A 15,887-nucleotide genomic window follows, 5' to 3' on the forward strand; every position below is an offset into this window, starting at 1 on the left:
GATCATCTCTAAAGTGAAGAGAGGACGTACATGTGCGGAGAAGTGAGCTTTTGTCAGTAAGAGAGAAATATGTTTGTTGAAGGGTCACGCCGTATGGAGTGTGTGCGTGAGAAAGAGAGATAGTGAATGCGCGCGAGAGAGAGAGTGAAAGAGAAAGAAAGAACGGAGAAAGAGATGGGGGAGTGTGAGGAAGGGAGGGCAGAGAGACGGAAAGAAAGAAAGAAAGAGAATGGAAGAAATAGGTTTGTGTGTGTATGCGTGCGAGAGGCAGGCACAGTCAGTTCTGATAACAGCAACAGTAGGAGGAGGATGAGTTTGGCTCCGCCCCTCTCTCGCTCTCGCAGTTATAAATAGGAGCTGGTGTTTTTTGCTCCTCTCACTTCTCTTGAAGGATGAGGTCCCTGAAACATCTCAAACATCACACCAGGAGTAATGTGGTGAGTGCTCAACCCAAACATACATGCTTCCCGAAGCGACTTGTGTTGATATATTGACTTGAGCTGTTGGTTAATTGCTGTGTTAAAGTTTGTAACTCTGAACTGTGGAAATGAAGTAACTTTTTTCTCTCTCACAGAATGCTGCAAGAGTGTCGTTTATACTTTAACCTTTCTCTCTTTTACAGTCTAGCCTCTCATATTGTCTCTCTACCTTGAATGCAGTAAATTTCTTTTGTTTTCTCTCAGACTCACAAACACACACACACACACACACACACACACACAGGTTCATTCTATGCTAGTCTTTATACTAGCTAGCGTTTTTGGTTTTTATCTATTTTTATATTCACTTCAGCTCTCCTCATACAGTCACGGCTGCTATCTTGCCCGACTGTCTCTTTCATTTGTCTTACTGTCTTAACACTCCTCCTTTTTCCTTTTCCCTCCCTCCTTCTTTCTCATTTCTCACCCTCTTCTTTTCTCTCTCTTTCTGTCTCCTTCTTAGTTTCAGTCTTTCACTCCCCACACCCCTCCCTCACTCTTTATCTCTCTGTTGTACTCTCTCACTCACTCAGCTTCTCTTAGTCTCTCATCCCCCGCTGCCCCTCCCTCTCCCTCTTCTTTTCCTCTCACTCTTTCTTTATCTCTCTTTATCTTTCTTTCCTCACTCCCCTCCCTCACTCAGTCATTCAGTATATCTCTCATCCCCCAGTTCCCCTCCTTCCTCTCTCTTCCTTCTTTCACTTGCTTCCTCAATCACCCTTTTTCACTCACTCACTCTTTCTCCCTTCCTCTGTCTGACTGCTTTAAAAGCAGTAATTATAAATGACATGGTTATCAGGGCATCCAGGTTCCCCTTCTCATTTCTCTCTCTCTCTCTCTCTCTCTCTCTCTCTCTCTCTCTCTCTCTCTCTCTCTCTCGCTCTCGCTCTCGCTCTCTTTTCTCTTTCTCTCTGCCCCCCCACCCACTTCTCGTTTTCTTTCCTCTGTCTCTCCTTGTCTCTCTTCCTCTGTTTTACAGCTGTCAGTCTCTCCCTCCCTCTTTCCCTTGTGTTTGCTTGTTTTTGCTTAAGCTGAAATCCGTTTTTCATGGCTTTCAATTCAGCACAAATCAAGGTACCAGCTCGTTAGAGGTGATAATGTACGTTAATGACTTTCTGAGCACACACACAATTACTAGTGTGAACATGACAGTGATTTGAACATTCTGGTAATCCAGAACAGAGGTGTGGTAAATTGACCTGAGCTAAGAGTTCAACCAAGTTGTCCTTAATTAATGCATATGTAAGTAACATAATCATCAGCCTCAAAGGAACGAACTGAATAATTTTGGCTACAGCCAATCTCTGAAGTCCGCGAATAGACTGGACTCACTTATGTTGCTGCTTCTGCTAAAACTTCACTGTCCAGCCTTTTCATAGTCAGCAGTGGCAGCGCTTGACCTCGCAGGAAATGCTGTGGATAGTCCACGGATGTAGACTTCCCGCTCGGACCCAGACACTCTTTGTGCTTCGTGTCCTTTTAAAGACTGTGAAGGAAGGAAGCATGGCGCTTGAACTGTCTTATCTCTTCTATCTAAAGCAATCTCTAGTGGACACGGAGGCAAGGCGTTGTCAGAATATGTCTCTTGCTTACTGCTGTGAATATTATAAAATATGTGTATTTTATATATAGTATAATTATCTTTCTTTACGAAAATGTTCAATATTTGACCAAAAAAAAGGAAAAAAAGATCAGGTACAGGAAAGGTTCTAGAAAAACATTCCTGCCATGTTGCCAGAAATTGCCTGATCTGACTGAGCTGTCATTTAGCTCGAAAGCAAATCCTATCCAAACAGCTTTTATTTGTTGCCCCGCATCAGTCAAATTCGTTGTTCTGACACTCATGTTGATGTGACGCTGTTGCACTGACTTTGTTGCTATTGTAGTGACACTGTTGCCATGACAGCATTGGCCAGACTTTGTTGCTACGAGTGTATTGTATTGACGCTTGCAATGACAGATTTATACACTGATTCTGATTTCATGAAGGATTGCTAAGACCTGTTGTTCTTTCCATTGACAGGAAGAACAGGAGGTTCCTCTGGTCCGCTGCTATTCTAAAGTGATGGAGCATGCGGTGGATGTCAGCACTCAGACTGACCCGGTGGTGGTCCTGTCCCTGGCCCAGGCTGCTGTGCTGGGCCTCATATCTCAGAACGAAATCTTTGGAGCCACAATTGCCCCAAACGGTTTCTACACGGGAGAGGGACGTGAAGCCCCTGCTCCCCCTGCAGAATCAATGGAGTATGAATATGCAGATCAGCTAATTGGAGCCAATGGAGACTATCTGTCCGAGCCTCACGGGGAGAACAGGAGGCCAGAAGGGCTCTACAGGGCAGACCGCAGGCGACCGGGGCCCCGCGGGAGGACCAAGAGGCCCTTGAGTGAAGGAGAACCGGAGCAGTCCACTGAGAGGTCTCTGGACACATCGAATCAGGTGAAAGGAGAGAGCCCTGAGTTCTCTAGCCCCTGTTATCTCTCAAATCCCCAGCAAACTGACAACGAGCCAGAAGTGTTGGACCTAGCACCTCATAGAGTGCCAATGAAAGAAGAGCAGTGTAACAAAGGCTACCCTGAGTCCTCGAGGGAGCCAGCCATCCAACATGTAGACTCTGAGACTCAGTCTCAAGGCCCTGTGGAGCGTGGAAAGGCATTGGTGGAGTCCCTCAAGGAAGGGCGGGGAAAGGAGGAGGAACAACAACAAGAAGAAGAGGAGGAGGAAGTAGAGGAGAAAGCACTGAACCTGAAAACTACAGAGGAGGATGTGAGCCCAGCAATGAGGCGCTACTATGAGTCCAGCGTGACGGCGTACGAGGCTGCTGAGATGGGCCTGCCGGGAGATTACGAGGAGGGCGGCCAGGCCATTGCATGGGCGGAGGGCGAGAACTCCTTGGGTAGACGGATGCAAATCGACCGTCTAGATATCAACGTGCAAATCGACGAATCGTACTGCGTGGATGTGGGCGAAGGCCTGAAACGCTGGAAGTGTCGCATGTGTGAAAAGTCCTACACTTCGAAGTACAACTTGGTTACACACATCCTCGGTCACAATGGCATCAAGCCACATGAATGTCTTCACTGTGGAAAGCTCTTCAAGCAGCCCAGCCACCTTCAGACACATCTGTTGACGCACCAGGGCACGCGGCCGCACAAGTGCACCGTCTGCAAGAAGGCCTTTACTCAGACCAGTCACCTTAAACGGCACATGTTGCAGCATAGCGACGTCAAGCCATACAGCTGCCGCTTCTGCGGCCGAGGCTTTGCCTACCCCAGTGAGCTGCGCACTCATGAGACTAAACACGAGAGCGGCCACTGTCACGTCTGCACGCAGTGCGGCATGGAGTTCCCCACTCACGCACACCTCAAGCGCCACCAGGTCAGCCACCAGGGCCCGACCACCTTTCAGTGCACCGAATGCCATAAGTCCTTCGCCTACCGTAGCCAGCTCCAGAACCATCTGATGAAGCACCAGAACGTGCGGCCTTATGTCTGCTCGGAGTGCGGCATGGAGTTCGTGCAGATCCACCACCTGAAGCAGCACATGCTTACACACAAGGTACTGACACAGCCGGCCCTCAAACACAAGGTACTTAAACCTCATTAGTTTTTGTAACCTTCCCGCAACCGTCCTATTAGAAATGACTCCCCAGTGACTTTCAGATCCTGCCTACATTGCCAACATCTACATGTTCCCATAAATCCGTAGGTTATTGTGTCATCTTCAGCTGTGTCTCGGGTATTGCCACAAAAAGTTTCAGTGTAAATGGAGCCGTCTCTGTCAGTCCCTTCCAGCCATCCAACCCTGCCATTAACTCGTCCCGTTTCTCTGTCCCTTTGCACTAGTATGGAGCTGTTTTGTTTTGAGTGTGCTTTGTGCAGTGAAGTGTGTCTCACATGCTGATACTTCCTCCTTTCATTTCTCACTCTACATGTGTATGATTCATCTCGTCATGACTGCAGTGTCAGTAAATAGAATGTGTCATAGGTCAGCAGGGTTATAAACCAAAAACACATCGGCATTTAGTCCTTTTTATTTTTTCAGCTACTGTTGTCTAGTTTGAAATCCATTTTTAGATGTATTGCCATTAGAGATAACGACTGAATGAAAACGCTGTGATTTCAGTTAGTTGGGTACACTATATGTCCAAAAGAAAATGGACACCTGAATACTGCACCTGTATGTGCTTTATAGTTGCTAATAATAGGGAGTTTCCACTAGATGTTGGAACACGAATAAAGGAATTTGATACTATTCAGACATGAGCATAGCGAGATCAGGTGCTGATGTTGGGTGATGTGGCCCGGTCAAAGTTCCCAGAGTTCAGATCTGAGTTTTGAGGCCAGTCAAGTTCTTCAGCATCACAAGAAACCACAATTTGTGCACAAGGACATTGGGACACTCCCTAAACTATTACCACAAAGTTGGAAGCACATAGTTCTCTAGAATTGTCTTGACTGAAATTAAGGGGCCAAACACACTGATTATAAGGGGTATGCACTTGCGGCCTTGTTGTGTAGGTTCAGTCTAGTTCTTCATAGCACATTCTGAAATGGAAAGGATGTTTGCATATATGTTAGGACAGCAGTAATCCCTGGTTACACTGGAAGCGTTCACTGAATAGTCAAATTGATAAGGCGAGAGAATGTTTAACACTCTTCATTTGTTAATGTTTTAGCGCGGTGGAGCATCAGAGCTCACACTGCAGTGTATACACGTCTATTTACCCTGCAGCATTGCGATAACAACAGTGAATAAAGTATGTGTGCGTGAGTTTCTTGCTCTGTATTATGAATTCTAGTGAGCAAGCAAGACAGGCACCCTGCTGATGAATTCAGCTGTGCTTATGACAACTAACCACTTTTTCACATTCAGCTGATGCCAGTGATAAATAATCTTTTCTCCCGCCCTCAAAAATACCGCAAATTACAAATGTTACTTTTAAAGTGATGGTCGCAATGGAATCATATCTAAATATATTTCCATTGTCTTTCTCTCTCAGGGTATGAAGGAATACAAATGTGACGTGTGTTCTCGTGAGTTCACACTTTCTGCCAACCTGAAGCGACACATGCTGATTCACACCAGTGTGCGCCCTTTCCAGTGCCACATCTGCTTCAAAACCTTCGTTCAGAAGCAGACGCTTAAAACGCACATGATTGTCCACTTGCCTGTGAAACCTTTTAAGTGCAAGGTGGGTACGAAGAACTCTTCCATGCACTGTATAACCCTGCTGGAGTCTATATTTTTCTACTTGATATGGCTGTGAATCAAACAGAGACCTCTAATAGGTGCTTTTTTTTTGTAGGTGTGTGGGAAGTCCTTCAACAGAATGTATAACCTGCTGGGTCACATGCACCTTCATGCCGGTAGCAAACCCTTCAAGTGTCCTTACTGCACCAGCAAGTTCAATTTGAAGGGCAACTTAAGTCGACACATGAAGGTGAAACATGGAATCCTGGACACATCAAATGAAGGGCAAGGTGACATGCAAATTATACCTCAGATTATACTTACTTAATGGCTTACTTAACGACAGGACAGAAATAGCCTTGAGGTTTATAGAGCTGCTTCGCCTTTCTGTGGGTTTATAGAGTGGAAGTTGAAAAAAGTCAATGCTAATGCTAGTAAACGTTTGCTATCTAGTGTAAATAAAAGTACCACGGCTTGTGATGTGAAGAGTTCAGATGCAAAAGCCTCTAAGTGCCATCTGAAATTTTCTTCTAGAATGATCATTTTTATAAAGCTTGTACATTTAAGTTAAGTAATTTCACTTAAATTACAATTAATAGGTAATTTGCATTGCCATTGCCAAATGATCATTCTAGAAGAAAATGTCAGATGGCACTTAGAGGCTTTTGCATCTGAACTCTTCATATATATTAGACCAGTGGTTCCCAAACCTGTCCTGAAGGCCCCCCAACACTGCACGTTTTCTTTGTCTCCCTACTCAAACACACCTGATTCAACTCATCAGCTCATTATCACATGGGTTAATTGAGCTGATGAGTTGAATCAGGTGTGTTTGATTAGGGAGACAAAGAAAACGTGCAGTGTTGGGGGGCCTTCAGGACAGGTTTGGGAACCACTGTATTAGACTGATTCAGAGATTTTTGTCAGTGATTTAATTTCATGAAATTATAAAGTATTGGTTAACCCCTTGAATTCACATATTGTGTATATGTTGTGACAAAAACAAGTGTTGAAGCTTATATTTGTGTATTTTCTTCCTCAGATGCCCTGCCTGATGCCGAGGGTCAGGAAGATTACGGGGAGGAGAGCTTTGATTACAGTGAGAGGGAAAATCTAGCCAGCAACAACGCACAAGATTTGGCAAAACTCGCCAAAATTAGCTACTACAACTACACCAAGGTCGCTGCTCGCTACAACACGACTTAGACACTAAAATGTGGTTTAAGGGGGTGAAAAAGACTGCAATGGTCATTTCAGTAGTACTCTTGGCTCTGATAGGAGCCAGTGAGGAAATAGCCATCGAGAAGTGGATGTGCACTGGAGCCCATTTTGGGTCTGTGAAACTAAAGTGATAGCAGATTGAAGCTTCAGTTTAACAATGTCATTTTAAATTAGGGACCATCCTGAAGAATAAAAGACTGTGTCTGTGTAGATGCTGTTCTTTTTTTAAACAAATGTTCCACTTTTTCCCCATTACAGAATGCAGTTCTTAAGAAGTATATCATTTCTGAGCTACGTTCAATGGGGCAGTGAAACGATATGTTCAGATATAAGAAAGCACTTAATATATACAGACAATCCACAGCTCCTTTAAACCGATAAACCAAGACTGCTGTTTAGACCATTGATCTTGTTGGTGGTTTTACTGTCCAGCAAGTTAGATACCACTTAATAGGACTTAACCAAAGCTGACAAAGTGCAAATAGGTCTCATTACATGTTAACTTCCCCAGGATTTAGTTAAGCATACTGTGACTTTTTGTTAAGATTCTTCTCCAGCATTTTTTCAATGGGCATATGTTGTTTGTAGCTCATAGTGGATTGATAGTTATCTGGAAAGGTTTTTCATCGCCTATTTTTTGTTTTTGTTTTTTGTCATTTAATCACTGTATGGCCTTCTGGATATTTCTCTTTGTTTTAACATTATTGCAAATAGTATTTATTGTTCAATGTTTCTTGGCATTCACAAATGTAAATACATTGCCAATGTTCCAGATGGGCAGATTTTATTTAAAATTATAGAAGCTAAGTCATGGGCTTAGTTAAATTTGAGCATAATTTCATTATTTACCCAAGTGCATTGTTTGGTCCATCATCTTTCAATTACAAGAATCTTCTATCTAAATTATATTTTTTCCCCATCTTTAGTTTGATGAATGTAATAATACTAAGATTTGTCCCTTTAAAGCGTTCAATATTTCACAGAGCCATGCATCAGAAAGAAAAACTTAAATATTTTATCTTCATAAATATCTGAAATGTCTTTTTAGTTTGCAATCTGGTCTTTACTACGTATGTGTTCTTGTACTACGTACCAGCTAACCACGTGGGCTAAATTCATTTTATTTTTAAAATGTGGTGATCTTCTAGCATCTTTTTTTTTTGGTGTGGATTATACTGCCTTTTTCCAAACCTCATCCAATTTTGCATCCATTTTAATCTCCTTTGACATAAAACCTTGTAACATGTACTGCATCTTTCACAAAGTCACCAATACTGGTTGAATTTTGAAGAGGATGCCCTAAAAACACTGGACAAAAATATTAACTGCCCTTGTGTGTGCGAGAGAGTGTCTCATCCATCATTGCGGCGCAGAGCTCCGGAGTGATGAACGACAGTCTGCCGACATGTGACAGGGCTCGAGACCCAGCAGAGAACGATTGGGGAAATTCACCATGTATTCTCCATCTAGCTAAGAAACTCAAAATGTTAATGTGAAAGATTTGGTGCATTTTTATTGTTTTAAATTGCTGTGTCCTTGCATTTTGGCCTGTTAGCTCCAAGCTAGGAAGGAGTTTGAGTTTTGTATAAGCTTTCAATTCTTTTGTTGCACACTGATGTGAATATGATGTTGATACATGTCTGTAAAAGGTTGTGCTCTGGACATTACTGTAAATTAATACATTTATTTACCTTTAAATGTGTGGAGTGTGAAGTGTGATAAACAACACAAGAACAGGAATCCAGGTGACGGGTTTATTAGAGGGTTTCACATGTGGCTCTTGATCTTTCTTTTTCTCCTATGGTATTATACAGCATCTGACATACAGTACTTCTTAAAAAAATAGACCCCTGGAGGTGCAGGAAGAGATGGGATCACCCATCAGCAGGATTCACTAACAGTACAGCTAGGAACATCACTATGTTTTTATTACTCCTCCCTTCATACATTATGTGGTATTCATGACCTTTAAGTTAAAAATGAGGTACAAAAAGACACTCTCCGCTGTGTCCGGGCCCCGTTGTCCTTCATTTGCCCAGTGCCTTGTCTAGGTTCGTCTTGATGGCATCTAAGAAGTCTGTGGTGTTGACGTAATGCTCGTTCAGCTTACAGCTGCGGTCACAGAAAGACAAATGTTAATAACATCAGAGACATTAGCTAGAGCACACATAACAATTGATGTCAGCAGTTTTATCATTAGGGCTAGTCACTCAATGGAGGTTAAAGGCATTACACTTTGATCATTTTTTATATGCTCTGACTTACTTGGCGAGACCGTGAATGCAGCCAGCCAGATCCTTGGTCATCACGCCGCTCTCCACAGTCTCCACACACACCCGTTCTAGAGTCTGAGAGAACCTGGACACAGTTCAAGAAACAGGACAATGATGAACACTTCCACTTTCGATTAAACACTAGCAATATGACTGGAAGATAAAACTCCCCTTACAATCACGCTATCGTAATCATACAGTACAGACGACTGACAGTAACAAATTAGCTTACTTGATCAGGTCAGGGTTTCCATCGAGTTTGCCACGGTGCTCCAGTCCTCTGGTCCAAGCGAAGATGCTGGCAATGGGGTTAGTGCTAGTTGGCCTACCCTGTGTAAAAAAAACTCAATATTATGATACATTCTTATAATTCTTGGCAGTAAATTCAGGGTTCTACATTGTAAGCTATTCACATGCAATTGCATGTGAAAGTTGGTAGCAGCATACCTACGCATACAAAGTATTTTATGTGTGCCTCCTAGAAGATCATACAGTGATTACAATTAAAATAAACTACATAATAGAATTGTTGCATTTATTTGATCAAATAGAAAAAAGTTGTTTTAAGTTGTAATTTTTCACAATAATACTTCTTTCTATTTGAATATGTATAATTTATTCTTGTGGTGCAACACTGAATTTTCAGCATCATTACTGCAGTCTTCAAATGTGTCACATGACCCTTCAGGAATTATTCTAATATGCTGATTTTGGCTCTCCAGAAACATTTATCATCATCAATGTTAAAAACAGTTGTTCAGCTTTATTTGTGTGAAAAAATTTTTTTTTCAGGATTCTTTGACAAAGTTTCACAGCATTAATTTGAAATAGAAGTTTTTTTAACAATGTCACTTTTCAGCAATTTAATACATCCTTCAGTTCAAATGCTAATGTTGAAGGATGTCGTTTTTTCCTCTCACCACAAGATGGCAGAAGGCATCTAAATTCAGTTGTGGAACATCCAGGTTGCTTTTAGTTGTTTTTTCTATTACCCTTATTGGTTACACTTTATTTTGATGGTCCACTTCAGACATTCTACTAACTAGAAGTAACTTTGCAACTACATGTCTACTAACTCTCATTAAAGCATAAGTAGACTGTTAGTAGACTTCTGTTTTAGGGTTCGGTTTAGTAGAATAAGTTGACGTATTTGCAAAATGATTTATAGTTAGTACAATGTCTGTTGGGGAAGCATCAAAATAAAGTGTTAGCAGATATTAAGCAGACAGTCTACAAATACTCTAATGACTGGTAGTTGACATGTAGTTGCAAAGTGACAGTAGAATGTCTCAAGTGGACCATTGAGATGAAGTGTTACCTTATTTCATTCAACACAACTACTCTGAATTTTCAGTATCAAACCTACATTTGTTTGCAGGATGAGATGCGTAGCAAAAAAATAAATAACTGAAATACACAAACCTTCTGGTGCTCACGGTAATGCCTGGTTACTGTGCCGTGGGCAGCCTCGGCCTCAATGGTCTTCCCATCAGGACACACCAGCACTGAGGTCATCAGCCCCAGAGAGCCGAAGCCTGTAGACAAGATTCAACACTCTTTAATCAGGTAAAAAGGACCTTTTCAAATATCCTTCATGAGCACTATGTGCCTTTAAAAACTGGTAGCATGATTTTCCTCTTCTCTGCCTTTATATAATCTGAACCAATATGATTATGTAATTTCTAGAGTCTAGAGATTAATGACATGAAAGTCTCTGTAAGTGCTAAAAATATATTTTTTAAAAAGGATAATTGGATGAACATGGATGCAATATGATAAAACGATAGAAAAGAAATGATTTTTACCCTGAGCAAGGATGTCCGACTGTACATCTCCATCATAGTTCTTACAGGCCCACACAAAGGCTCCCGATGACTTCAGCACCTGAGCCACCATGTCATCGATGAGCCTGTGCTCATACCAGATCTTCAGCTTGTCAAACTCTGGCTTGTAGTTCCTGCCCATGGAAAACAGAAAAGACGCTTCAAGATTTTCCATTGAAGTTACTTTGGAAGAAAAGTATAGTTTCACATGTCACCACTGTGACAGCATCTCAAAGCGCTAATCTCATAATTACACAGCAACACGCGGTGGAAGTGTGTAAATAAAAAGCGTGCCAAAGACACTGATAAATCCTTCTCACTTCACAAAGATGTCCTCGAAAATGTCCTTGAATCTGCCATCGTAAGCCTTCAGGATTGTGTTCTTGGTGCTCATGTAGAGAGGCCATTTCTTCTGGATGGCGTACTGGAAGCAGCTGTGAGCGAAGCCAGTGATGGACTGTTAGAAAGGGACGAAAGACAGAATGTCACACAAGTGTTCCACTTTCACAATGGAGATTCGGCTAGGATTTGGAAATGCCGTCTTGTGTAGTTCCAAATGGTGAAAAAAAAAAAAAAATTCTAACACTTCAAATGTGAAGTGGATATGGAGTAAAAAAAACAAACAATTTCAGCACCATCAATTGGTGGCCTAGAATGAACAGACACTTCATTCAATCTTTTTTGAGAGGAAAAAGAGCCCACCACCTGCAGTTTTCTATTGTAAACCCAAACAGACCATTCCCCTGACTACAAACAAAGACTTCAGGACACCAGGGTTCACTGCAGGAACATGGAACATGGGAGGTCATCTATAATCTACAGCAGACCTCATTCCTCCGGAGGTGTAAGTGCAGAACATAACAGGATTCGAGTCAAAAGGCCTTAATTATACAAACTCAGAATACACGAGACAGCCTAAAAATGTCTCTAATTCAAGGTGTTATTTTTACACCTTCAAGATAGATCATCAGAGTACAAGCTCATTAACAAAGATATTTTTCAAATTCATACATCCGTTGGCCAATTTTTTTTTTCAGTGGAAAATAGGAAGGTCCCTGCAGATATGCTGTTTTGAGGTCACATCTGGATTGACTTTTCCATGAAAAATCGTCTTTAAAAAAATAATTACTTTAATATTCTGTAAATTATTTCATACACACCACCTTTCAAATGTTTTAGGTCAGTAAGATTTTGTATTGTTTTTGAAAGAAGTCTCTTATGCTCAAAGAAAAAAAGTTCTGTTTTAATGTTTTACAATGTAATTTATTCATGTGATTATTCAGTCTTCAGTGTCACATGATCCTTCAGAAATCATTCTAATATGCTGATTTGCTGCTCAAGAAACATTTCTTATTATTATCAATGTTTACAACAGTTGCGCTGCTTAATATATTGTGGGGGGGGGGGGGGGGGGAAATCAGTAATCTTTTATGAATATAAAGCTCAAAAACAGCAGCATTTATTTGAAATGGAAATCTTTTGTAGCATTATAAAATGTCTTTACTGTCACTTTAGATCAATTTAATGTGCCCTCGCTGAATAGAAGTATTCATTTCCTAAAAAATAATAATCTTACTGACACCAGACTTTTCAATGGAAGTTTAGATACATCTATGTTATATTTGTTATTTTATTACAGGGAAGAACCATTTAAAATTTCCAGGTTTACCAAATCAATTACATTTGGGGGAAAAAAGTTCTCTCTTTTCACAGATCGTTTATGATATCTTGATTCTCACTCAGTGTTTAAAAATGCATTATTTGCATATGCTCACTGACCTCGTCAGTGTTGTACATGCCCATTCCACAGCCACCACCAGGGAAATCGAACACCTCCCACTCCTTGGATTTGCTTCCATCGGCTGGAGAGAAGACCATTTTGAATTTGCCTGGTTGGGTCACAACAAAGTCTGTTGCTTTGTACTGTAAAAGTAAACAGAGAAATGCAGGTCAGCAGGAATAAGAACACATTGAAAAAAACAAAAAACTATATGTATATTTGTAACATCCAAAAAGCAGACCTGGTCACCGAAAGCGTGTCTGCCAATGGTGATGGCCTGTGTCCAGCCAGGAACAAGTCTGGGAATGTTCTTGCAGATGATTGGCTCACGGAAGACGGTGCCGCCCAGAATGTTCCTGATGGTTCCGTTGGGACTCTTCCACATTTTCTTCAGTTTGAACTCTGTCAAGTGTTATTGACGACAAAGATTTACATTATGCACTTTTTGTGAAAATATGAAAATGGCATGGCTATTATGGTTATCTAGAATGCAAGATAATAAAATCTGATGATATAAATAGAGATTTCAAAATAATAAGATTTCATAGATTTTCAAATTGATACAAACTACAAATGTTAAATCAACAACATTGTTGAAATTATCAGCATCAGCTGATAACTGAGATTTCAAAATGGCCCAATTGAACAGCATGGCTGATATATCGCCAAGTCATTACAACAAATAATATAATCAAAAAGAGGAAGTGTTTCTGAGATGTGCCGTACCTTCGACCCTGGCTTCGTCGGGTGTAATGGTGGCGCATTTCACAGCAACATGGTATTTCTGGGTAGCTAAAGCAGAGTCGATTGTGACTTGGTCATCAGTCTGGTCACGGTATGGAAGACCCAGGTCATAGTACTTCAGCTCCACATCCACATTGCTCAGAATGAGCTGGACACAATGGTTTCATGTTAAAGGTGTAAACAGTGTCGTTCTCATAAAAACACAGATTAAATCATTTCAGTAAGTCAAGTAATTTGGCAATTTACACATTTCTTTTTAAGTCTCAAAGGGTAATGTAGTTTTTCTGATGCTTATCCGATCTTAATATTCAGCTTGACGTTGCAGAAATTTCACACTTCACTTTTAAATGACGTCACATGTGAACATTCTGATTGAACCTAAACAGAGAAGTTATTATAATCTTTTGATTAATGTCCTTGTTTTGCTGGCTATAAATAATGAGCCCATTCTGATTCTCCACAGAATTGGCAGAATAATTTCAGCACCACCATCTGCCGCTTCTCTCGTGGAGGCAGACGGCCAGTCAGCGAGAACGACCTCAGCACTGGCCCTGCCCCCTGCGTGATGCGGCTGTAATCTCCCGGTCACTCTCCCAGTAAGCCTATCACGCTGTCTTTTAAAAAAGGAGATCTGCATAACACGCCAATCACTCCTCCACTCTCTCCTAGTCTATTTAATTCTCCCAAGAGACACTGTCACATTCCCTTTTCCAATTTCCGTCTCCTTTTGTCTTTCTACTCTTGTCTAACCCAATTTTCATTCTGTCTGTCTCTGTCTAGGCTTCTCTCTCCTGTTTCTCTCTTTCCTTTGCCCTCCCGCATTCTGTTTCTCTCTCGATGTGTGTGTGTGTGTGTGTCACAGATTTAAAAATAGACCAGACAGACAGCACTTCCCTCCCCCTCATTCTCTCACTCACACGCTTGCCGTTTAAGCACCTTTTCTTTGATGAACTCCCAGATGATCCTGGTCATCTCATCTCCATCCATCTCCACCACCGGCTGTGCCACCTTGATACGTTTATCGGCATCTGTCAAATAAAACCAAAAACAATCTTTATGAGTTTTTCTTTCAGGCCTGAATAAGGGATTGTTTCTTCCCACTCATGAGACACCCGGAAATTAGCGTTTCCTCAAGGAGGAGGATAATAAAGACTTAATAAAGACACAAAGCTTCATTCACTTTGCCGCTGCATGTCTCCAGTCACTGTACTGGTTGGACGCTAGTGGGCGTTACAAGTTCTGGTTGCCCAAGAAACAGTTATGAACGTCATACCACTAAAATGGCTTTTCATGTTGACAGTGGATCAGCTTTTATACTGCTAAATAGGAGTATTCTGGAGGGAAAAGGCTTGTCTATAAATTACACCCATGCATAATGCATCATCACAAAGCATGCAAATGCTGGGCTATCTGGGTCTACTACACACACTTAAATGGTCTTACATGTAAAAATAAGGATATGCATTTCACACATCATCATTTTAACATTGTCCCAGTACATGATCAAAGGCATAATATAAAACAGTGACATTACAGTGCGAATGAGACTACAATACACAGCTGATCCCTAATCTAAACCGATTTTGTAAATTGAGGGTATTCTTCAGATAGAGACACTAGCATTCAAAAGTTGTGTGTCAGTAAGATTTTATTCAGCAAGGTCGCATTAAATTGATGAAAAGTAACACTTAAACATTGACACAAACATTTTCTATTTTAAATCAAAGCAGCCCTTTTGAACTTTCCATTAATTTCCATTCAAGAATCATAAAAAAAAAAAAAAAAAAAAATTATCACCGTTTCCACAAAAACTATTGAGCAGCACATTCAACATTGATAATAATAATACATGTTTCTTGAGCACCAAATCAGCATATTAGAATGATTTCTGAAGGATCATGAAGGCTGGAGTAATGGCTGCTAAAATTTGTGCTTTACCTTCAGTTTGAAATAGAAAAGAGTTATTGTAATTATATTATAAAATATTTCAAAATATTACTGTTTTACTGTATTTATGACCAAATAAATGCAGCCTTGGTGAGAATAAGAAATTTATTTTGAATGGCAGTGTAGACAAGAAAAAAAGCAACCTACTGCTGACTGTAACATGAGCTTGATATTTAGATATGCAACACAGTTTGCACTTTGGTTTCATTACTTCCTGCTAGAGCTTGACAATACAACTGTATAACATCTCAGCTTACCAAAAAAATAAAGGCATTGGCACATGGTTACTTCACATATACAATGCCCTCTAGGTCTGGAAACGACCTAGGCAAAGTTTTAGATAGATAACATCATAAACTCACATCATTTCGTAACAAACCCATTGAAGTATTTTGTAATTATCATTAAAGAACAGCAATAATGATTTTA

General features: G+C 40.8%; 2 protein-coding genes across 3 annotated transcripts in view; one reads left to right on the forward strand and one right to left on the reverse strand.

Annotated features, from left to right (window-relative positions):
• Nucleotides 1-354: 354 nt before the first annotated feature.
• On the forward strand, nucleotides 355-8,589 carry znf710a (zinc finger protein 710a). 2 transcript variants are annotated; one of them, XM_084124894.1, is made up of 5 exons: nucleotides 355-437; nucleotides 2,503-4,065; nucleotides 5,480-5,671; nucleotides 5,786-5,960; nucleotides 6,713-8,589. In XM_084124894.1, exons 1-5 carry the CDS (start codon nucleotides 393-395, stop codon nucleotides 6,874-6,876), a joined length of 2,139 nt encoding a protein of 712 aa, XP_083981020.1. In that variant the 5' UTR covers nucleotides 355-392; the 3' UTR covers nucleotides 6,877-8,589. The 2 variants fall into 2 exon arrangements, with proteins under 2 accessions (XP_083981020.1, XP_083981021.1); XM_084124895.1 differs by having other exon boundaries at nucleotides 2,503-4,035.
• Nucleotides 8,590-8,631: 42 nt separating this feature from the next.
• Nucleotides 8,632-15,887, reverse strand: part of idh2 (isocitrate dehydrogenase (NADP(+)) 2) — an 11,073-nt gene continuing 3,817 nt past the window's right edge. Inside the window, exons 2-11 of the mRNA XM_084124896.1 lie at nucleotides 14,448-14,539; nucleotides 13,494-13,659; nucleotides 13,009-13,169; nucleotides 12,767-12,910; nucleotides 11,308-11,444; nucleotides 10,970-11,121; nucleotides 10,587-10,699; nucleotides 9,397-9,494; nucleotides 9,157-9,249; nucleotides 8,632-9,003 (exon numbers count right to left, since the gene is read on the reverse strand). Of these exons, the coding sequence (XP_083981022.1) occupies nucleotides 8,919-9,003; nucleotides 9,157-9,249; nucleotides 9,397-9,494; nucleotides 10,587-10,699; nucleotides 10,970-11,121; nucleotides 11,308-11,444; nucleotides 12,767-12,910; nucleotides 13,009-13,169; nucleotides 13,494-13,659; nucleotides 14,448-14,539 (1,241 nt within the window). The 3' untranslated portion in view covers nucleotides 8,632-8,918. The remainder of the gene's footprint in view (nucleotides 9,004-9,156; nucleotides 9,250-9,396; nucleotides 9,495-10,586; nucleotides 10,700-10,969; nucleotides 11,122-11,307; nucleotides 11,445-12,766; nucleotides 12,911-13,008; nucleotides 13,170-13,493; nucleotides 13,660-14,447; nucleotides 14,540-15,887) is intronic.

Source organism: Abramis brama (assembly GCF_963993115.1).
Source record: "Abramis brama genome assembly, chromosome: 9".
Taxonomy (NCBI): Eukaryota; Metazoa; Chordata; class Actinopteri; order Cypriniformes; family Leuciscidae; genus Abramis; species Abramis brama.